Source organism: Rhyacophila brunnea, unplaced genomic scaffold (genome assembly GCF_057557595.1).
Source record: "Rhyacophila brunnea isolate RB1 unplaced genomic scaffold, BYU_Rbru_1.0 scaffold_4, whole genome shotgun sequence".
Classification (NCBI taxonomy): Eukaryota; Metazoa; Arthropoda; class Insecta; order Trichoptera; family Rhyacophilidae; genus Rhyacophila; species Rhyacophila brunnea.
The window spans coordinates 45,122,723-45,143,164 of record NW_028233068.1 but is presented as its reverse complement, the minus strand read 5'-3'; the positions used below and the strand labels follow the sequence as shown (position 1 = coordinate 45,143,164).

General features: G+C 32.3%; 1 protein-coding gene across 1 annotated transcript in view; it reads left to right on the top strand.

The window, feature by feature from the left end:
• LOC147067430 (apolipophorins-like) overlaps nucleotides 1-20,442 on the top strand; it is a 95,108-nt gene that overhangs the window by 50,053 nt on the left and 24,613 nt on the right. Inside the window, exons 27-41 of the mRNA XM_085953944.1 lie at nucleotides 676-833; nucleotides 2,428-2,596; nucleotides 2,775-2,999; nucleotides 4,724-4,914; nucleotides 5,229-5,334; nucleotides 6,770-6,947; nucleotides 8,167-8,339; nucleotides 10,890-11,035; nucleotides 13,212-13,469; nucleotides 13,569-13,686; nucleotides 14,662-14,803; nucleotides 15,995-16,186; nucleotides 17,658-17,902; nucleotides 19,038-19,127; nucleotides 19,849-19,992. Of these exons, the coding sequence (XP_085810070.1) occupies nucleotides 676-833; nucleotides 2,428-2,596; nucleotides 2,775-2,999; nucleotides 4,724-4,914; nucleotides 5,229-5,334; nucleotides 6,770-6,947; nucleotides 8,167-8,339; nucleotides 10,890-11,035; nucleotides 13,212-13,469; nucleotides 13,569-13,686; nucleotides 14,662-14,803; nucleotides 15,995-16,186; nucleotides 17,658-17,902; nucleotides 19,038-19,127; nucleotides 19,849-19,992 (2,535 nt within the window). The remainder of the gene's footprint in view (nucleotides 1-675; nucleotides 834-2,427; nucleotides 2,597-2,774; nucleotides 3,000-4,723; nucleotides 4,915-5,228; nucleotides 5,335-6,769; nucleotides 6,948-8,166; nucleotides 8,340-10,889; nucleotides 11,036-13,211; nucleotides 13,470-13,568; nucleotides 13,687-14,661; nucleotides 14,804-15,994; nucleotides 16,187-17,657; nucleotides 17,903-19,037; nucleotides 19,128-19,848; nucleotides 19,993-20,442) is intronic.

Sequence of the window (20,442 nt, the reverse complement as noted above, 5' to 3'; positions counted from 1 at the left end):
ATGGCCTTAAGTGAATGGCCATTCAACCGTTCCATATAAAGGTTTGTTAATATAGCCTCCACTTCATGTAAACCCATAATGGTAATTTACCTCGTTTTAATTTTTTTGGACCATGTCCAATCCTAAGGACCAAAGCGTGATGCGTGTGTGGCGCGAGAGGCCTAAACGGCACTTGCTTTACGCACTACACTGTCCGCAAAACAAGTGCTTTTTACGCCTCTCGTGGTATGCTTTGACCTTTACAATCGGACAGTGTGCTCCTTCACTAAAAAGATCATATGGGCCTCCACATGTTGGAAGTTTGTATTAACAGATTTTTGTTTTATACGTGAAATGGATGTTAGAATTTGTTCAACCTATTAGGTTCATACTCTGACTCCAAACACACATTGAAAAACAATATGTGTATTTGCCAGTATTTGAACCTGGGACCCAGGACATTATAAGCCGATGCATTACCCACTCAGCCATCTTGGGCGTAAATTTTTTATATAACCTAGGTATTTAAAAATCTAATTCACAAAAATAGTAGGTACAATATAGAAAAATATTATTATATTGTTATTTTTTATGCTGATATTGGTTTATAAGGCACTAAATACACTCTCATGAATGCAATTAAATAATATATAAGCAATCTATTATTGTCTATTGGTTTCATTTTTTGTTTTTCAGTTGGGAAATGTGATTTATTTAAATGCGGACATGGTTGTTGATAACCCCAAATACTCAGGTGAAATGAAAATATATACAGATTACACCAATGACAAAAACAAACTGTATAGGCTCGTTAGTAAAACTGAAATGAAAGATTCATCCGACATAGACTCCAAGTAAGTGGATATGAATACAGTCAAATTGCATTCATTCAAATTGAATAATACGGAATAAAAAAATATGCCAAGTGGAATTTCGAAAAAGGAAAAAGTTTTTCGTGTTCCGCAATACATGTATTGGTATATATATATATATATATATATATAGAGACTAGATTTGGTCATGGCCAAAAGGTCTGTCACACAGAACAGATAATAAATAGAATGCCTAATAATATATAAATAATAGAATACGCCGCATGTAGAAGCAGGCTTTTGAATGTGTGAGTGTCCTACGAAAATGAAGCACGCATTATGCACGTGCAATAGTGTGTGTAATGCACCAACATTAAATGATCCTAAATGCATAAACCGAGAGCAGTTTACAGTATTCGACGTAAAACGTATTCTTGACATGTGTGTAAGTTTAACACGGATTTTTCCTTACTTGAGTCGGTTACCTGCTATCGCCTTACCCGTTATGTATTTCAGTTCCCATTATTTCTGAGTTCCCTGGTATGTCACAAAAAAAAATTTGGTTGATCACATATTTGTAATTTTACAACAGATCAACATAAATCACATAAATTGCATGTTTCAAATAAACTTCAATGAGGAAATAAGACAATAAGTAAATGGATTAATAGTTTTAATATTTAGAAACATCAATATCAATAATTAATGTTGATCAAAGATCTCCAACAAAAAACTTTTTTCACATTCCATATGAACATGCTTAAAAAATGATGTTGGACAAAACCTTCTTGTATAAAGATGGAGCCTAAACATATAAAGATGAGGCATTAAAATTACCACTAGAACCATGTTTTGTATTTTGTTACATATAAAAATAGCCCCTACGTCAAATTGGAATTTTCTTAATTGATTTTTATAGATAAACAAAAGGTGATTCAACATTTTGAATTAACCATATTCAAATTTTATAATTAAAAAATGTTATGGAAAACTTTATCAGTGTCCACTTACGATATTATATTTTCCTTTTAAAACAAATTGAAATTTCTGAATTTTTCCCTACTGAATACCATAATATTATGCTGTTTGAAAACCGTGTCTATGCAATGTTTGCTCATTTGAATACTTGTGTCTCGGTGATCCCAAAACCTATAATATAACACACAATAGTGAAAAACTATATCAATACTTATTTAAATTCTCCCATTTCGGTGCTTTCAAAAGATATAAAAGACCACTGGTGAAAAACCATATCAATGTGTTTTTTATTTATTTATTATGCGAATTTGATAGGTAACTTGTGACTATATTCTAATAGAAGGAGTTGATCACAACAATATACTACTTAGCCACCCCTGAATACCATATAAATTTTAGATCATCAGTTTATCCTGTTGAAAAAATTAAAAATAACATTGCAAATCTTAATCAACGATGGCTGATTTCTCCAGATTTTTCATTTATTTGTCAAAAATATTAGTAATAGAATAAATCAATTTTCTCAAAGCCTGGGTGTTTGTGATTGTTTCACTGCTATTACTAACTACACTACTGTTTCAGTACAATATTGGCATTAGGTTTCATGACCTGTGTTTTTCATCATAATATTTAAAACAATATGTGACTTCTGTTTCAGAAATGTATTATTTTATAACAATCAGCAAATAAAGTTTGACATCAAAATTCATGATGAGGAAGACAAAATAAATCTTGTGGATGATAAATATTATCATATTGACTTTTACGATGCCGAAGGGGAAATATACAATGCTGTTTTTGAGAGTAAAGCTAACCACGTAGATGACGTAAGTACACAAATAATTAAAATTAAATTTTTTCCTGGGGGTTCCCATAGAAAATTTGCATATTATATTAATGACATGGTATGAAACTTTATAAGCATAATAGTTCATTTTTATATACATTACACTTTCTGGCTAAATATTTAATAATTTATTTTATATTTTTTACTTCTTATTCTAGGTGTACAATAAAAAGACAAGTGTTTCTGTATCGAAAAAAACAGGGGCAAATGGTAAACCGAAAAAACTGACATTTGACGTAGACCTTAGTGATTTTAACGAATTTGAATCGATGGGCTCCCTAGCTTTTCAAACAACTTTTGTTAACGATCACGGCAAAGATGTCATCTTTAAGGCTCTAACTAAGGTTAATAAACATGATGAAAGCAATGTAGGAGAAATAAAGGTATACCTAAAATAGAAATACATACATTAAATTTACTAATAAATTAATTAAATTATACCATATAAGTTATGCTGATGTGATACCATATGAATTTTTAATAGTGTCTTCATCACCGTTATTTCTACGAAAAGAAAAAAAAGATAACTATAAAATAATTACTTTTCACAAAAGGCAAAATCCATAGATTTTTCCATAGAAGTTTTGGACAACTTTCCATAGAAATTTCCGCATCCAACTTCTTGCCAAAATCACTGCTTCTTTGTTTGATGACATTTTCAAATTGACAGTTGAGTCTAAACTGACGTTATGGAATGAATAACATTTGTGCTTGAGATCGGAATTCAGATTAAGTTGAGTTTTAGTCGATGTTTTCTCTTCGATCTTTTAGTTTTACTCTCCATTCTCAGACGTCATATAGAAGCAATGATAAAGTTTTTTAATGCAATTGATATTTTAATTGGAAATGAGATATTCAACTAAAATTAGAATTTATAATGCCACCTATTAAATTTTCAAACAAATATAACAACAATTTTATACGTAGGCATTGTCATCTGTCAATACTAATGCAAACTAAGACATTTAATAATTGATAATTGAATTTGGTTGTCGTCCTTAATAATAAGTTTCTTCTATATCATCATTATTTATTGCACTTTAATCCTTGGCGGGTCTTGGCCTCTTTCAAAAATTTCTTTGATCCTGGACGATTCAGCGCCGACAACTCCCCAGTTGCTTTGATCAGGCATTCTTAAATCTCCTGTGGCACAGTCCAGCCATCACAATTTTGGCCATCCAAGTCTTCTCTTGCCCTCGGGGATTACATACATAGCCCACATAGCTGGTATATCCTCCGGTATTCTATACACGTGACTGATCTAGTCTCTGCATTTTCATATGCCATGTGATCTTTTCGCCCCTATAAAGTGTGTACAGCTCCTCATTATACCTTGACCTCCAAATGCCAATTTCTTGAACATACCCAAAGATTCTTCTCAAAACTCGCCTCTCAAAAATATCCATATTTCTCTCATCCTGTTTGCTGAGTGCCTATCGTTCTGGTACATACATTAATACTGAACGCAGGAGAGTTTTACATAAGGCTGTTTTGGTTTTCCTTGAGGGAACCTTGTTCTTTAGAAACCTTTGGAGACCGAGTAGTACTTGTTGGCGATGGTGATCCAGCGATTTATTTCGTCTCTTGTGTTATTAATGTGACAAGGGACATTAGATAAACAAATGAATCCACAGTTTCAAAAGCATCGCCGCCAATGATATATGTATTATTATCATCTTTTGCACTGTGGAGAACAGGCATATATTTTGTTTTACTTTCATTTATCCGGAGTCCTCAGCTGACTTTACAGAAATAAATGCCCGGTTGAGAGTTTCTGGGGACCGGGCAATGACATCAATATCATCGGCATATGCCAATAGTTGAATTTATCTTCTATATCAAGAACGAAAATCACATCAGCGTATGCAGTTGTATATTGAAAGTTCTTGAGATTGATCTCACTCCCTGCCGTTGCTTTTTATTTGGTTTGTCGAGTAAATCATGACATTTTTCATCACAGATCAGCGGGATTCACTCTTCTAAGAATTTTCATGTACCATACTGCGCGTAAAAAAGTTTCATTGCAATAATTTTATTTTAAGATATTATCTTCATAAAATTAACATTTGTTGAAATGTCGCTTGGATATTTTTCTCTCATATTGTAGGCTAGTCTTAGTGGATCCATGATACCCAATGATGTGAGCTTCTCCACTCATATGGACTACAGCAATACTGAAGATAACAATATGGACTTTATCGTCAACTACAACCTTCTGGCATCTTACGGAACCAAGTTTAATTTTGACGGAATAGGAACCTATATCTACCACCCATTGAAAAACGAAAATTTTACGCAGTAAATATCAAAATACACATTATCACTGTGGCATTATATGAATATTATTTTGTCATTATATTCCGATAGTAACACGATTCTTCTAAATATTGATATGTCCTAATTAATTTTATACATACATTTTGACATAATATACTCCAAATCAATTTGTATGATTTTTTAATATTCACTTTTCAATATCCGCAATATTATGTATACGTTTTCCTTTTATTTACGTTTTTACTACTTAATAGTCCCTTCAAAAACGTGAAGTCAGAGTTTCACTATAATATGTATTTCTTCTTTTTGTGCTTATACTAATTGTATTATTATAGATCTATGAATAATTTTGACATCAAAATAAGTCTACCGGGAAAAAAACTTCACACTATAAGACTGACCAACGAAGAACACTTTTCTCTAAGGAAAGACAGTAGCAAAGTTAGTTATTGAAATATGATTTATTATTTATTTTTATTAATATATATAAAGTTTCAGTTTTTAAGATTTTAAGTTTATTTATTTATTTACCTGGCATTTAGATTTAAAAATTAATAAATTATGAATTTAATAATTAAGGCCTCAAATGCAGAACCTACTGATGGGACACCATTATTCTATAATTTTATAAAATCCAAAATTTGAAGCCTGAAATGCGCTTTGGCTTTCTGTGCAGATTTGACAAATAAAATAAGATAGCTACCAAAATTTTAATTTTCCTCTAGTTATCATCTGGTTTGATTGATTTTCAGTTTTTATGGTGGTAAAAACTAATTTGAAATTGGTACCAACAATGTAGTCAAAAAGCTGTGTAGGTTTTATTAAGATCTTAAAAATTTAACTTTGTCAAGTAGTTCACGAGTTATAACCCCAATTTTATTATTATTATGTATCTATAGATTATTTTCACACATCCATGGATGGGCTTTCCACCTACATTTACATGTGTAAATCACTAGATGTTTTCACGAAACAAATAATCTTCTGAAAGTATTGTATTTTTTTTTAAATACATACGCAATCGACGCAATCGTTGCTAATCTAAAATTTACATGGATTTATATGGTTGTTGTTGTTGTTGAAATGTCTATGTCTCACTATCTCTATTCTCTTGGTAAGAGGAAAAATCAAATCTTTTCAATTAAAATACCCTCGTAATCCAATGTGTGTGACACTGGCTTTTCAGAAGACCCGAGAGAATTGACAAACAACAGTGATTTTTGTATGCGCTGTGCGGTGTCCATATGCTCTACCTAGTAAACGAACGTGGACAAAGAAAGAGATAGATAAATCATAGTGTGGTTGAAATCTTTGGGATTTCTCCTTTTCACTGTGATGATCTTTGGAAATCCTGTGCTCGTGTGAATATCATCGGTGTTTTGTAAAAAGGGCGAATTAACCAAAATACTATTTTACATGAGGAGGATTTTTAACTTTAGACATTTATTTATTAATTACTTACCTGTGGATGATTATAAATGTCTAACGAGTTTATAATAAAGCCTAGAAAGAATACTGTCCCTATAATAGGCATTATAATATAATATTTTAAAAGGCCTAATATGTCATATTCGTTTTTTATTCGTAATACTAAGTGGATATTTGCCCTTACAATTATCGTTTTTAAGTACATTCCTGTGGAGATAGAAATTCGCCATCACAACAAAGCTAGTGAGGTACCTACCTATTGTTTTTTCATTAAGATCTCGATTTCGCCAAAATGGTTGATTCTCCCTTTTTACAAAACATCGACGTAATGTTCATACCTCAAATGATTCTACTCTTACTTACCTACCTGACTCACAGCATTCACAGTTTGACCAATAATCAATTGAATTATTTGATATAATGAATATTACTTTTTTATTTTTGATAGTATGATGATTCGTTCATAGCCAAATCTGTCACACTGATGCTACTCAATGAAGATCGATATTTCTGCGATGTCGATGTCCAGTCTGTCAAACACGATATACTGTTCAAAGTGGGGCTTGAGATTCCAGAACGTGATCCATACAAATTGTGTTACAATTATACGACTGCTTACGATGACAGTAAGTGGTTTTTGTAGCATATAGACTCTATTTTAAAATTAACTATTCAACCTTTCAATACTACTCATCTATAAGAATAACCTTCATCCACAAACGGCTGATTAAATGACATATATATATAGTATTTATAAATGGGATGGTTTTTTTGATGGGATGTTGCACTAAGAGTTTTGAGATGGTCAAGATATCCTTTTTACCCATTAGGTTGGACATCACTGCTGATAGATAAACAACCAGTATGAGAACCTAAGGTATACGTCATGATAGAGTTAATTGTTGCCGACGTGGCAAAGGGTGCTTGTTGAAGAAAGGTAGTTCTAGTGGTAGGTAACTGAAAAAAAGGCCTAGGACAGCCATATTTACAGAATTTTTTTGTTGAAATTGAATTTTGTTTCATCTTCAGTATTTTACTGATACAATTTACTGAACATAAAATATAATAATTTACTTTTTATAATAGATATTTTACTTAAAAAAATGACTCAAACTTGAAATTAAACAAGCTAAAAAAAATTTTAGCCTCATTAGTCGGCCTTCTTATCCAGTAGACTGCCAGGACTAAGTTGTGCGTAAAATAACATAACTAAAGTGCCGTTGTCTTTGGAAGCATGACTTTTTTCTTATAGTGAACACGGCAGAGCAAAGACTTTAAGGACAAATCGTATCAAACTACAAAAAAAATCTTTGGATTATCGATAATCTTTGATTGCGTGTGTTAGTAGAAGATTTGATAGACTTGAATGCAGTATATCTATGAATAGGTGAATCCTATATTCAATACTACAATACAGATGGCTCTTTTGGTATATTTACCTTTGAAATGTCTTTAAGTTATTAAAATCTATTTTTCTTAAGAAGGTAGGCTTTAAATAATCGCCTTGTATAAAGTTTTCGCTACTGATTCCGGTAAGATTATAATTGAGTTATTTTAAGGAAAGTATTTCCCACAAAAATTATAGGTAATTTGTGTATATTTTTTGATGAAGTCTACAACTTAAAAAATAATTGTGAGAAAACATCACCGGAAAGTGTTTTTCCAAGATGGCAACCGAAAAATATAAAATTTATGATTTGAGGCTTAAAAATCACTATTATGGCCATATATCGAAAAAAGTAGCGACACCAAAGAACCTATCGGTAAAGAAGTATCAATACTTTTTTGATGGCCCTGCCCTACTCACAACAGTCCGATCATAATATGCATTGTCAATTATTTCAGCTGGACATACATTGAGTGAACACAACGGCCAACTGGAAGTTCATGGAGAGAAATTATCATTGAATTGGAATAGATGTCAAGGAATTTTTAGTAGTGATGATGATTCAGTCATCACTCTAACATTACCTGCCTCTATGGGATCGAAAAATTTTATAAATAAAATAAAGATAGAGGTACGAATGCATTTACAACATTATATTTTAGTCATAAATGGAGATTGAGAATTCTTGAGACTTTAATATTTCGGTTCTCGAAATTTCTTTGGAAATTCCAATATTCTCATTTTTTGAGAAATTTTCAATGAGATTCTTGGGAAAACGAAAATCTTTCACCACATTATTATATATACATTGAGGATAAGCGGTACCGACTACCAATTTTATTGAGCATTTATAAATGATAGTTATAATTTTGTATTGGTTATAGAAATTTCATAATGTAATTATTTAATCATATAGTTAAAAAATCGGAAAAACTATATTACGTCGAGTGAAAAGACATCCTTACATCTGAATTGGAAAATCAAAGTTTTGTCAGCTCAGAAAAGCTTAAGACAAGAAAAAGTCACGAATCCGAGTTGAATTTTAACTTTTCTGTGAGAAAAATTTCCAGAGGATTCTAGAGAATTTCGAGAAACCAAAAAATTAATCTCATATATATAATCTTTGAAGCTTTCACGGTTGTTTTTATCATAATAGATTTTTGGGTTTCCACTGTGTGTACTTCTTCCTTCTTTCCTCGACGTTTCGGGCTCGTTGCAGAGGCCATTATCAAAAGATGATTTATGTTTTATGATGAAGTGTAGTGTAGGTATATGAATGAAAACGTCGCTCTAAAAATGCCAAAAAGAATCCGATTAGCTAAGAGCATGAGACATCCATAGAAACCCTGAAAATATTAATAGGGATGATGAGTTACGGTTATAAACTTCTTGGCTTCCAGCAAAATCCAATATTCGATTCGGTATCTCTGGTCGTAACGATTGACACATTACTCTGAGCAACGTTTACTCGTACGTTACATACAGACATGTCGTTGGCAAATTATACAATTTTGTAGAAGATAAAATAATGAAGTTATTTAAATACGTGTTAATAAGGAATTAAAAATATTATTTCTTAAGCAGGTAGGCTTTAATTAAATTATCGTTGTGCCACTGAAATTCTGAACATATCGATAGGTATTTGAAAATAGACATCTCATATCAGAATAATTTTATTCTAGTTTTATTTTCGTTGTATTAATAAATGCCCATTAACCTCTAAGGCAGGAGTGGCGCTAATTACGGTAATTCAATATTAACAATAATTGTACCCAAAGGATTATGTAGGTAGGTATCATATATTTACTTACATGTACATAAGCATGACCCTCTAACGAAGTTCACACCCACGATGGCCACACGGATTAAGCGTTGGCCTATAATGTTGTGGGTCCCAGGTTCGAATCCTGGGTCTGGCAAGTACACATATTGATATCAATTTGTGTATTAATCAGAGTATGGACCTAATAGGTTGAGCAAGTGGCTGACATCCATTTCTCGTAAAAACAAAATCTGTTAATACAAACCTCTACTCTCTGGAGGCCCATAATATGATCTTATTAAGGGGCCCATAAACGAGCCACTTTTTACGGCAATTGTGTCGCCGTTAATAGTTCCCCAAAACACGACAATAGTAGTCTACGTTGCCGAAACTTTACATCTATTGCCCATGATCTCTGGCAACATGGTTGGTCGATATATGTAATATCGAACGCAATCGAAAATACGGCAATAATTGCTAGATAAATCTATTTCATTCTCGCTCGGCTCCATGTATGCGTCTCTGTTTGACCTTACCCCTAGCAACAATAAAAATATTGTATGTGGTGACAGCTGATTCGAAAATACGTCATTATTATAATTTTTCGCTGTTTCGTTATTAATATTATTATGGTGTTATTACGAATCGTCAATCCACACTACGTACAATGAATAAATGAACAAACCACAGGGTATTGAAGCTTATTAATGAGGTTTATTTACGTCTTGAACTATGAAACGTGGAAGCCAAACTATATAATGATCAAAATATGAAAAGGCCAATTATCAAAACTGCACAAACGTCTGGATCTGGAATAATGTGATCAATCGAAGAGTTGAACACCCTGAATCCCATTTCATTTTCAATCTCCAGTTGGCAAAAATCGAAGAGTTACTGGCAGTATAATATTAGTCAGTGTTACTTTCTTCATAACTGTATCTACTTTCTTTTTCTTCGCACTAATTGTATTTAACAAATACCTACTAAAAGTCAATTTTTGTCATTCTTGTAAAGTTTTTAAATAAATAATTATCAATAACTAATTTCTGGTTTATATTACTTATTGTTTCACGTTTGACGTGGACCCGATCCAAATCCTTATTTTCTTTTAGATTTCTTTATGTGATTATTTAGGACAAGATATGGTGCAAAAAGTTCATTGCCGGCCGTTGTTGTCACGTGTACGCACAAAATACATCAGCCTCACTTGCCCGACACTGATGACGGGTCATACTGTATCGGCAGTCTGCAATTTTTGATGATCGTTTACAGGCCTCTTTACGATCGGATATGGTCGAATATATAAAATAATATACATACACGTTTCATTATGTAACAAAATTTATTAACATTCTGCTACTTTTATTATGTAAGAAAAAAATGTTACATTACCTATATTATGTTACTTTATGTTTACAGTCTAATTCCACTTTTAACATCAGACTCGATAGCACATTGGAAGATGGCGGTAAAATTTATAGTTTAAATGCATACATAGATATACAACCGTCCACCACATCAGTCTTTGAAATTAAGTCAACCTATCTAAATGATATACCTGACAGGTATGTAATGTATTGATTATCGCTTTATTACTTTAGTCACCAACCTAGCCAAGTTTTTATTCGCTAATATTATGTAGTCTACTACTGTAGATATTGAATCTAACATAGTTAGAATTATCACACATAATTTAGGACAACCTCAGAAACATACCTATCTATTAATTAGTTTTACCGATTAAGCTAGCAATAGAATTACTAACCATGCTAAAATTTCCTTATAACTACATACGAGGGTGGGTCAATAATTCCTTAGAAAAAAGCATTAAAACAGTTTTTTTTTTTTTTTTTTTTTTTTTATTTCTCAACATAATCTCCTTGGAGCTCAATACACTTGGTTAGACATTTCTCAATTTTTTTTAAACCGTCAGAAAAATAAGTTTTCGGAAGGTCCTCAAAATAAGCATTTGTCCGATCGATGACTTCTTCATTTGAAAAAAAACGTTGTCCACTTAGCCATTTGGGAAAAGAAAAAAGTCACTGGGGGCTAAATCTTGCGAATACGGTGGGTGGTCGACCAATTCAAACTTCAATTCTTCAATTTTAGCCATTGATCGTAAACATGTGTGAACACGGGCATTGTCCTGATGAAAGAGGATTTTTTTCCTGTTTAAATGAGGCCGTTTTTCTTCAATTTTGTTTTTTAGCTGGTCCAATAAAGATGCATAATAATCCCCTGTTATTGTTTTTCCTTTTTTCAAATAGTCAACGAAAATAATTCCACGTGCATCCCAAAATACAGTAGCCATAACCTTACCAGCTGATTTTACGGTTTTCGCCTTCTTTGGACATGGTTCGCCTTTCGCAATCCACTGCTTTGACTGTTCTTTCGTCTCGGGAGTATAGTGGTGTATCCATGTTTCATCTACAGTCACAAAGCGACGAAAAAATTCATCCGGATTGCGTTGCATGAGCGACAACAGGGCTTTAGAGGCCACCACCCTATTGCGTTTATTGTCGACTGTGAGCAAACGCGGCACCCATCTTGCAGAAATTTTTTTCATGCCCAATTTGTCATGTAAAATAGAAATGACGCTACCTTTTGAGATCCCTGTAACCTCAATTATCTCACTCAACTTTAATCTTCGGTCACTTAACACCATATCGTGGATTTTATTGATCATTTCTGGTGTAGTCACCTCTACAGGACGTCCTGAGCGTGGTTCATCCTTTGTTGATGTACGACCACGTTTAAATTCATTTAACCAGTTATAAATAGTTGCAAGTGAAGGAGCAGATGTACCGTGAACTAAATCCAACTCATTTTTTATTTCCTTTGCTATTAACCCTTTTATATTAAAATGTTTAATAACAGCTCTAAACTCAATTTTCTCCATTTTTGTAAACAAGCAATTTTTTTTTTAAATGTACGAGAAACACACAACAACCCGACCAATCTGATTGAAACTTCGCAGCATACTGAATCGGTAGTGCCGCTGCATGAAAACAAACCGCTTACAGTACTAGTCGCGCCACCTGTCGGCTTTTCTAAGGACTTATTGACCCACCCTCGTATCAGAAGTGTCAAATTGTATCAGTAGCCTAAATTGATAAAGTTCATCAGCAGTTTTCTTTAGGTATGTTTTTGAGGTTGCTCCAAATTATGTAACAATCTTCAATAGGTATTGTAATGCTAGAAACACATTACCATCACGTCACGTGTTTCCAGCATTTACAGTCTTACAGCGTCTGTACACATGCATGGATTTACTTGCAGTGACAATAACTGTTTACCATGTAAAAGTGCTGATTATCTCTCCAATTCATTCTTTAAGCGTGAGCGAGACGCGATGTTGTCATTTTATGGTACTATTTAGTACTATTTGACAGGTAGTGAAAATCGGTCAACTTGAAAATGCGTTCGTAGTTCGATTTTTTGCCGGCAGATTCGCCACTATCGTTCCATTGTGCAGGCACGTATCGAAAAACTCCCACTGTCGCATGAAGATTCATGCATGCAATGTTGCCAACTACAGGATAATACATTTTCTTGTTATGGCTACGATAATACTTATTGTCAACAGTAAATCCATGCACGTGTAAACAGGGTATAATGCTAGAAATACATTACCATCACGTCACATGTTTCTAGCATTACAGTCTTAAATCTTGTGAATACTTTGTTGATTAATTTTTAATCCTCTACTATCCATTTATGTGTTTTGGTATTTTTCCATAGACTCTTCATTACAACGGTTAAACGATCTGATAATGACGGCTATGCTAAATTGATGATTGAAAGCGGAAGAGACATATTCGTGGATATTGAAACTGATTGGAAGCTGGCTTCAGGAGATCGTTTTACGATTAAGGTGGATGTGGACTGTCCGAAGCTTAATAAGGCCAAGCTTATCTTTGAGACTAAGAATTCCGCTAGTAAGCCTCATGAAATGTTGTTTGTTGTGACGGAAAGTGGTGACAACCTGATAACTGCAATGTAAGTATGAAAAATAGATTTTAAAAAAATCTACTCTACCACTTTCCTCCACCTTCTTGTAAATCTACTTTAACCTTTTTATCGTTATTTATTTTACAGGATATCTTATCAAGTGAAGAATGATGGAGTGCAGTATATTTTTGAAGGCATTAGTAATATACGTATCAAAGATGTAGAGAATCGAGGCAGATTTAAATTCATCCAGGGGGATGATATGGTACCAATATAATTACTCTCTCAAACTTTTCACGCAGTTTACATTAAATTTTTGACCTGAACATAAATTATTTTCTTGATGTTTGATTTCCAACACTATTTATAAAAAATAAAGCTTCTCTTATGAGCACTAAAGAATAAAGTCTTAAATAAGTACAGTGAACTATCAGGGATGAGTAACTTTTCTTTTTACGATGGGCAAATTAAATACCAAACACTTTTTGGGAACTGTATTTATATACAAAAAAAAAGTCATCCAGAAACATGGGCAAGCCGTCTTAAGTCTTGTTCCCAAAAAAAATTCTCCATTTCTACAAACTTTCATTTATAGAAATAATTCACTACATCTGAACACTTACAGTATTTCCAAGAAATATATAGTACGGAAATGCAACCTTGTATTATTTATGATTGGCAACACTGATACGGGATTTTCGATCCGAATATTTCGAATCAGACAGGGTAACTTATATATTATAGCCTGATTAACAAACAAACTTTTTCTTGTTACTTTTTATTTTTTAGCTGTAACATTACACGATGCAGCTCATTCGAATTGCATTCAGACAATTAAAACATTTGTTTAATATTATGTTAGATTTAAATTTGTGTCATCTGTAGAAAATTACGCCGCATGATGCTCATCATTGTTCTACATGATTAGGTATTTACTTCACCAAATGTGCCAAAGTCAACCATATTATTATTAATTAGTAAACCGAAAGAGTCTATGTATAAAAGTGGATAGACAATAATACATTCTAATCAAAACATGTACATCACCAAATTACTCTCTTCAATATAATTAAATAGGTATTATAATAAACAGATTATGATGATAACCATAAAAATCGTGACAATTCCACGGAAATGTCACCAGAAAATTTTCCATGACATGAAATTACAAATATAAAATATCAATATTATTGTATTTCTTAAAATGTTTTCTTATTAATATTAACAAAACCTTTTTCAGGCTATTTTTAACTCAGCAATTGGATCTAAAAGTGTGACTTTAGAATATACATTTGTTGATGAGACTCCTTATAAATTTATTGCTGAGTATTGTGACGAGATAGACTGCGCTGTCATCAAATTTTACACAGACTTGAAACAACGTATGTTGTTATTTTTATATAATATTTTTTTATTATTTTAGTATTTTATATTATTATAATGCATAATTTTGAATGGTTTCATTCAAAGCAATTCGCAGAGCTACAGACAATCCGCTTTTTAATTCCGAAAAATTCAATCTGTAATTCATAATTCGTAATTTTAATGTTTATGCACCTAACTGTAGAGCTTGCGGCAGACAGATAAGAGTGAAGCATCTTCCAGTAGGCAGTCAAAACCGTTGTCAATGATGATGGGTGGCCAAAAAAATAAATTTATTTAAAAAAAATATGGTTTTTTTTAAATATTATTTGAATTATTGACTAGGGAAGCCAGCTGTCTTGCTGACCAGTAAACGCCGATTGTTCAATATAGCAATGCAATTCATAGGATCGAGAGAAACATTTAGAATCAGCGTTGAATTGATCAAAGCTGATGATGATTACAATATATTGAGATATATTTTAGGGTAATATTAAAAGGTTACTTCTGATAATTTAATTTCTCCGTTTGACATTTATTTTTCGCTTATTTGGCACTTGTGCGAGGATTGTTTAATTTTTCAGTATTTAGATTGTTGCACTAAAAACTATATATTTTATTTTTTCAGTGAAGTATGAACCCAATGGATTGGTCAAATGGTTAACAACCATTTCTCATAAAAGGTCTTTTTATATAATGTCCACTATGTGAGGGACCATATTATGCTTAACATAGGAGCGAAAACGATAATATATTTTTAACGTCATCAATTATTGTGAAAGTAAATTGTCTGATGAAATAATATAGCAAACTATTATGTTAATTTGCCATGTTCCTAAGAAGATCAAATGGGCCTCCACAGAGTGGAGGTTGTATTTTTATTTTAACGAGATATGGATGTTAGCCACTCTCTTAACCTATCGGGTCCATACTCTGGGTCCAACCACACATCGAAAAACAACTTGTGAATTTGCCAGACCTGGGATTCGAACACGAGACCTACTACATTATAAGACAATGCGGTAGCTGTTCGTTTACACAGAAGGCTGTAAATTAGTTGACTCCGAACAGAGAAGATTGTACAGAAATCCATCAAAGTTATTGGAATGTTTATTTGTCGATGACAAGTTCAAGACTGGCTCTCTAAAATATTTTTACAAATACTTTGGCCATATGGCTATTATAACTAACATATAACAATTTTATTTCAGTCGATAGATATATTGCAGCAGGCTCATCAATATCTTTTGATTTGAGGAAAATCGGAATTGAAACTGAATTTGGCATCAACATATGGTTATATATTCTGAATTATAAGGTTCGGTTCCATGACATAGATTTTCATATATCTAGAAGAGAAACAAAGTATGCAGTGACATCTTCTTCCAAATATTTTAATCAGAGTAAGCTAATTAATTCATTTCAAATTTTATTACTAACAGTCATTAATTGCATTTTTTTTAAATAAATATTCTGTGCATAAAATCCAAGTTAATTCAATAGTAATATAAGTGCAAAGATGACACAACTAGAATTTCAATTAGGTACTTATGCCACCTATAAAATTAACTTAATAATATCATTATATTGATTTAAATGACAAGATACCATTCTTTGGATGGAATTTAAAACATCATAGATAATCTGTAACTCGATATTTAAAAAAATAATGAATTGAATGTTAGTTTCCATTATAGGCTAGTTGAAGTTGGATCTGTTGTTTTCATACAAGTAGGCTCGGCTTGACCAGTCGCGATCGGTGATATAAGAAGATTCTATGAAGTACATCGAGGGTCTAAAAACCTAAGAAACCTTCAAATCAATTTATAATATTGAAAGAGTTTTATATAAACAATCCGAATATATATTTTTTAATATTTCTTTATAATTGCTTAAAACCCGTTTACATTTTCCTGGTATTTACGTTTTTTTTGTACTGTATTTCTCTACAAGAATTAGGTACAAGCCATGGCAAATCAGATTTTATAATCAAAATAAGGAACTGGATCACCCCATAAAAGGCCTTATGCCACTTGTGACAATGTGGTGCAGTCTATGGGCAGGATCAGGTTAACATCTTTACCAATTTTCAGCTATCAAAGCCAAACCTAAACATTTGTGTCAATATTGATTATCATAATATGATAATCAATATTAATCAATGATAGTATTTTATTATAAAGCTTGTTTTCTATGCTCACAAAAAATTTAAAACTTCTAATCCTATAAATAAATGCGTTATCGTTCTTTACACAAAACACCCAACTGCAGGTGATAAATTTTCAATATCGTAAATAGAACAACTCCGCCCTTTATATAAATTTTCTTTAAATATAAAAGGGAAGCTAAAATAGAGTATTAATTCATAATGCAACTTATTTATAAAAAAATAAATTTCCAAGTGTATTTTTGGAATTGTTAAATTCCGCGCGATGGTTAAATTGTCATGTTTTTTCTCCTTCCTGAACAACGGAGTTAGCTGGTTTGCATATTAAGCAGTCGATATGTAGCTCAATTTTAACAATCTTCCATTATAATATATATATTATATAAAATTTCCTATTTTACTTGAAATTATGGTAAAACTATTACCTACGGCTATTTTGGTGGTTGACAGGACCTTAGTCCCAAGATCAGTGCAAAAACAAAATTTATCACAAAGTAAATTAAAAGCTATGCGAGTGAGAGGGCAATGATAGTATCTTTGCATACACTAAGAATATAACTATATACAGAGATACTATAATAATTATTGTAACATGGGTTTTACATCTAGGCCTTAAATCTAGGTTTATAAGCACAATCATTAGATGATAATATTCTCTTCTAGGAAAATATTTGTAATTAATACATAAATCATTTATTTACCACCAGAATACGTCACCGATTTGACTATAACGATCCCAACTCGTGTGATCGACTTGCGGACAAAAACTTCGTTAGCCGATGACAAAGAGTGGCCCGCTTTTCCGCTTGTCCAAGAAACAATTTTCTATTCTAATTTGAATGATCCAAATTCTAAATTCCATTTCAAAACTAATCTGGATTATTACACATCGTATGGAAAGGAAGTTGTAATTAACGGAAGCATATTGCTTCTGCTCCCAGGTTCTCCAAAGGTGAGATGTGTATTGTTTTAAATATACTAATATACATACCTGACTATTTTTTATTTTATAATTATTTAGTGTATATGTATCAAGGTCGCTAAGTTAAAAGGGCTTTTGGTTAGAGACATTTTGGCAAAAATTAGTCATTTAGATTGCTTAGAATGTCCTCTTCAGCATTCCAAAAGTATGTAAGCGAGAGTTATTACGTGACGATGTTACAACTATATTCTGGTAAATATTTTATGAAAAATATATGACGAAAATAATTCTGATTTCAAATTACTCTCCTATAAAATTGCACATTGTCTCTTATGACCTTTTGACATAGCACACTATTTGCTAAGCTAAAATGGCCTAAAGGACGTTTTGACGAAAGTAGTGTTGCTTGTGAGGAATTATTGTCTTGAATTTGATTTTTAATACAACCGATCACAGAATAATTCTTATTGATGGAAGAGTTATTCCGCAATGAAGTTATAACACTTTTTGATACACCATTGTTGAAATAATAAATGAAGCGCCTAGTTTCAAATCGCCCTAAAACAGTTTTAGAAAATTTTGAGTTAGATACATAATATGTATTTAGATGAATATTTTTGTTACCTATTTATTATGATGGCCAAAGATTGAACTTTAAAAAACGCCAAAAACCGTCAATACGTATGATTAAAAATTAGGGTAAATTTCAAAACCCGCTAAAATGGCTGTGTGTGCTTTTCAAATGCCCCTAAAATGGATAAGCTAAAATACTCTTTAGAATCTACGAATTAAATAATAAATACATAAAGTTCACAGATTTAATAGTTTTTCTCATTCTTCTCAAAACTACCTAAAATCATTATAGGGGTTTTGAAACTAGGCACTTCATATGAAAAAAATCCTCAAAATAGTGAAAAAAGGTGATGAATAGGGGGGAAATGATTGTTTTAGCTGCGCAATGTAAGTCACTGTTTTGGAAATTTGGCTAAGGAGCTATTCCACAGGGAACAATTCCAGAAAATACTCTATCAGAGTCAAGAAACTAACGCTAGAATCAAACACCCAAATATGTTTAAACTTTGTTCAAAAATAAATGAAAAACACTCTGGTGTAGTCGTATTCGTTGAATCTTCAGCAATTATTTCATTATATATTTTCTGTGCAGGAATCAAAAGTGGATGTCAGCTATAAGTATGATAAATCAAGCAATAAAGACATCATCCATCATTCCGCATTACTTATGTTTAATGGACAGGTGAGTCAATTTCTTTGTATGTGAATGACGTTCCATTTGATGACCATGACGATATGATGTCATGCTATCCTTGGAGGTATTAAATAAACAAATAAGTACCTGTAATATGGAAATTTGTGTACAGTTCCTTTCTCATATTATATAGCTATTTCTCCTCTCCCACTGCCCCTCAAGACTAGTCCTGTAGCATCGCTACAAACAAGACTAAAGCCGCGTTGACACGGTCCATGTACGATCCAAGCACACTTGGACCGAGCGCCATCCAAGCGCACTCGTACGGGACATCTTCATACAAATTACTCCTATCCAAGCTACTTGGACTGCCTCCTACTCGTCCAAACTAGCTTGGATAGGAATAATTAGTATGAAGATGTCTCATACGAGTGCGCTCGGTCCAAGTCAACTTGGATCGTACTTGGACCGTGTCAATGCGGCTTTAGAAGGATAGATTATAAATAATTTGTACAATAACCTCAAACCCATTAAAAAAATCATAAAAAAATTTACCAATTGTGACTTAAACCCACACTGCAATCCAGGAGATGAGCTTTAACGATTAAGCTATCGGTGCAATTGTTATTCATGCGGAATTCGAAATAACACTTCTAATACACAGTTAGGAAACATTTTGGGAATCGAATTGAAGTGTTAAAAAATTAACAAAAAGTCCATCGAATAGGCAAAGGTATCTAACATTATTGATAAATTATGTATTTTTTAGGATGTCGAACTAATAGCGAATGAAACATTTACAATTAGCAAAAACAGTGCCAAAATATCTGCAGTATTTAAAACAGTCGTACTTCAAAAAACAAGAGAATTTTCATTCCTGACATTTATTGAACCCAATCTACAAAAACTAAAGGTGAGTAGTAATATAATTATATTATATTTAAAAATACTTGAGTAAGGCACTGGCTTCCCGGTGATGTCTCGATACATCTCAATGATTTTATCAAGCCTAGATGTTTCTGTGATTGTCTCCCTACTACTATAATACTACTGTGATTGGGCCTGTTGTCCTTTAAAAATAATAATTACAAGATAAAAAGAACTTTTTATATACCACGTTTTTAAATTTTCTGTTATAAACTTGACAATTCTATGTGTACTAATAAATATTTTTTTTTGTACTTGATAGAAATTCTGAATAAATATAGAATACTGAAATGTCATTTTGACATTTCATATTGATTTCCATAGTAACACATGTATATATTAATAATTTAGTTGCTAGGACCCCCTTAGCAACCAATAATAGTGTTTTACTTTACGAATTTTTTCCGAAATAACTTTCCATACAAAACAGAATTAA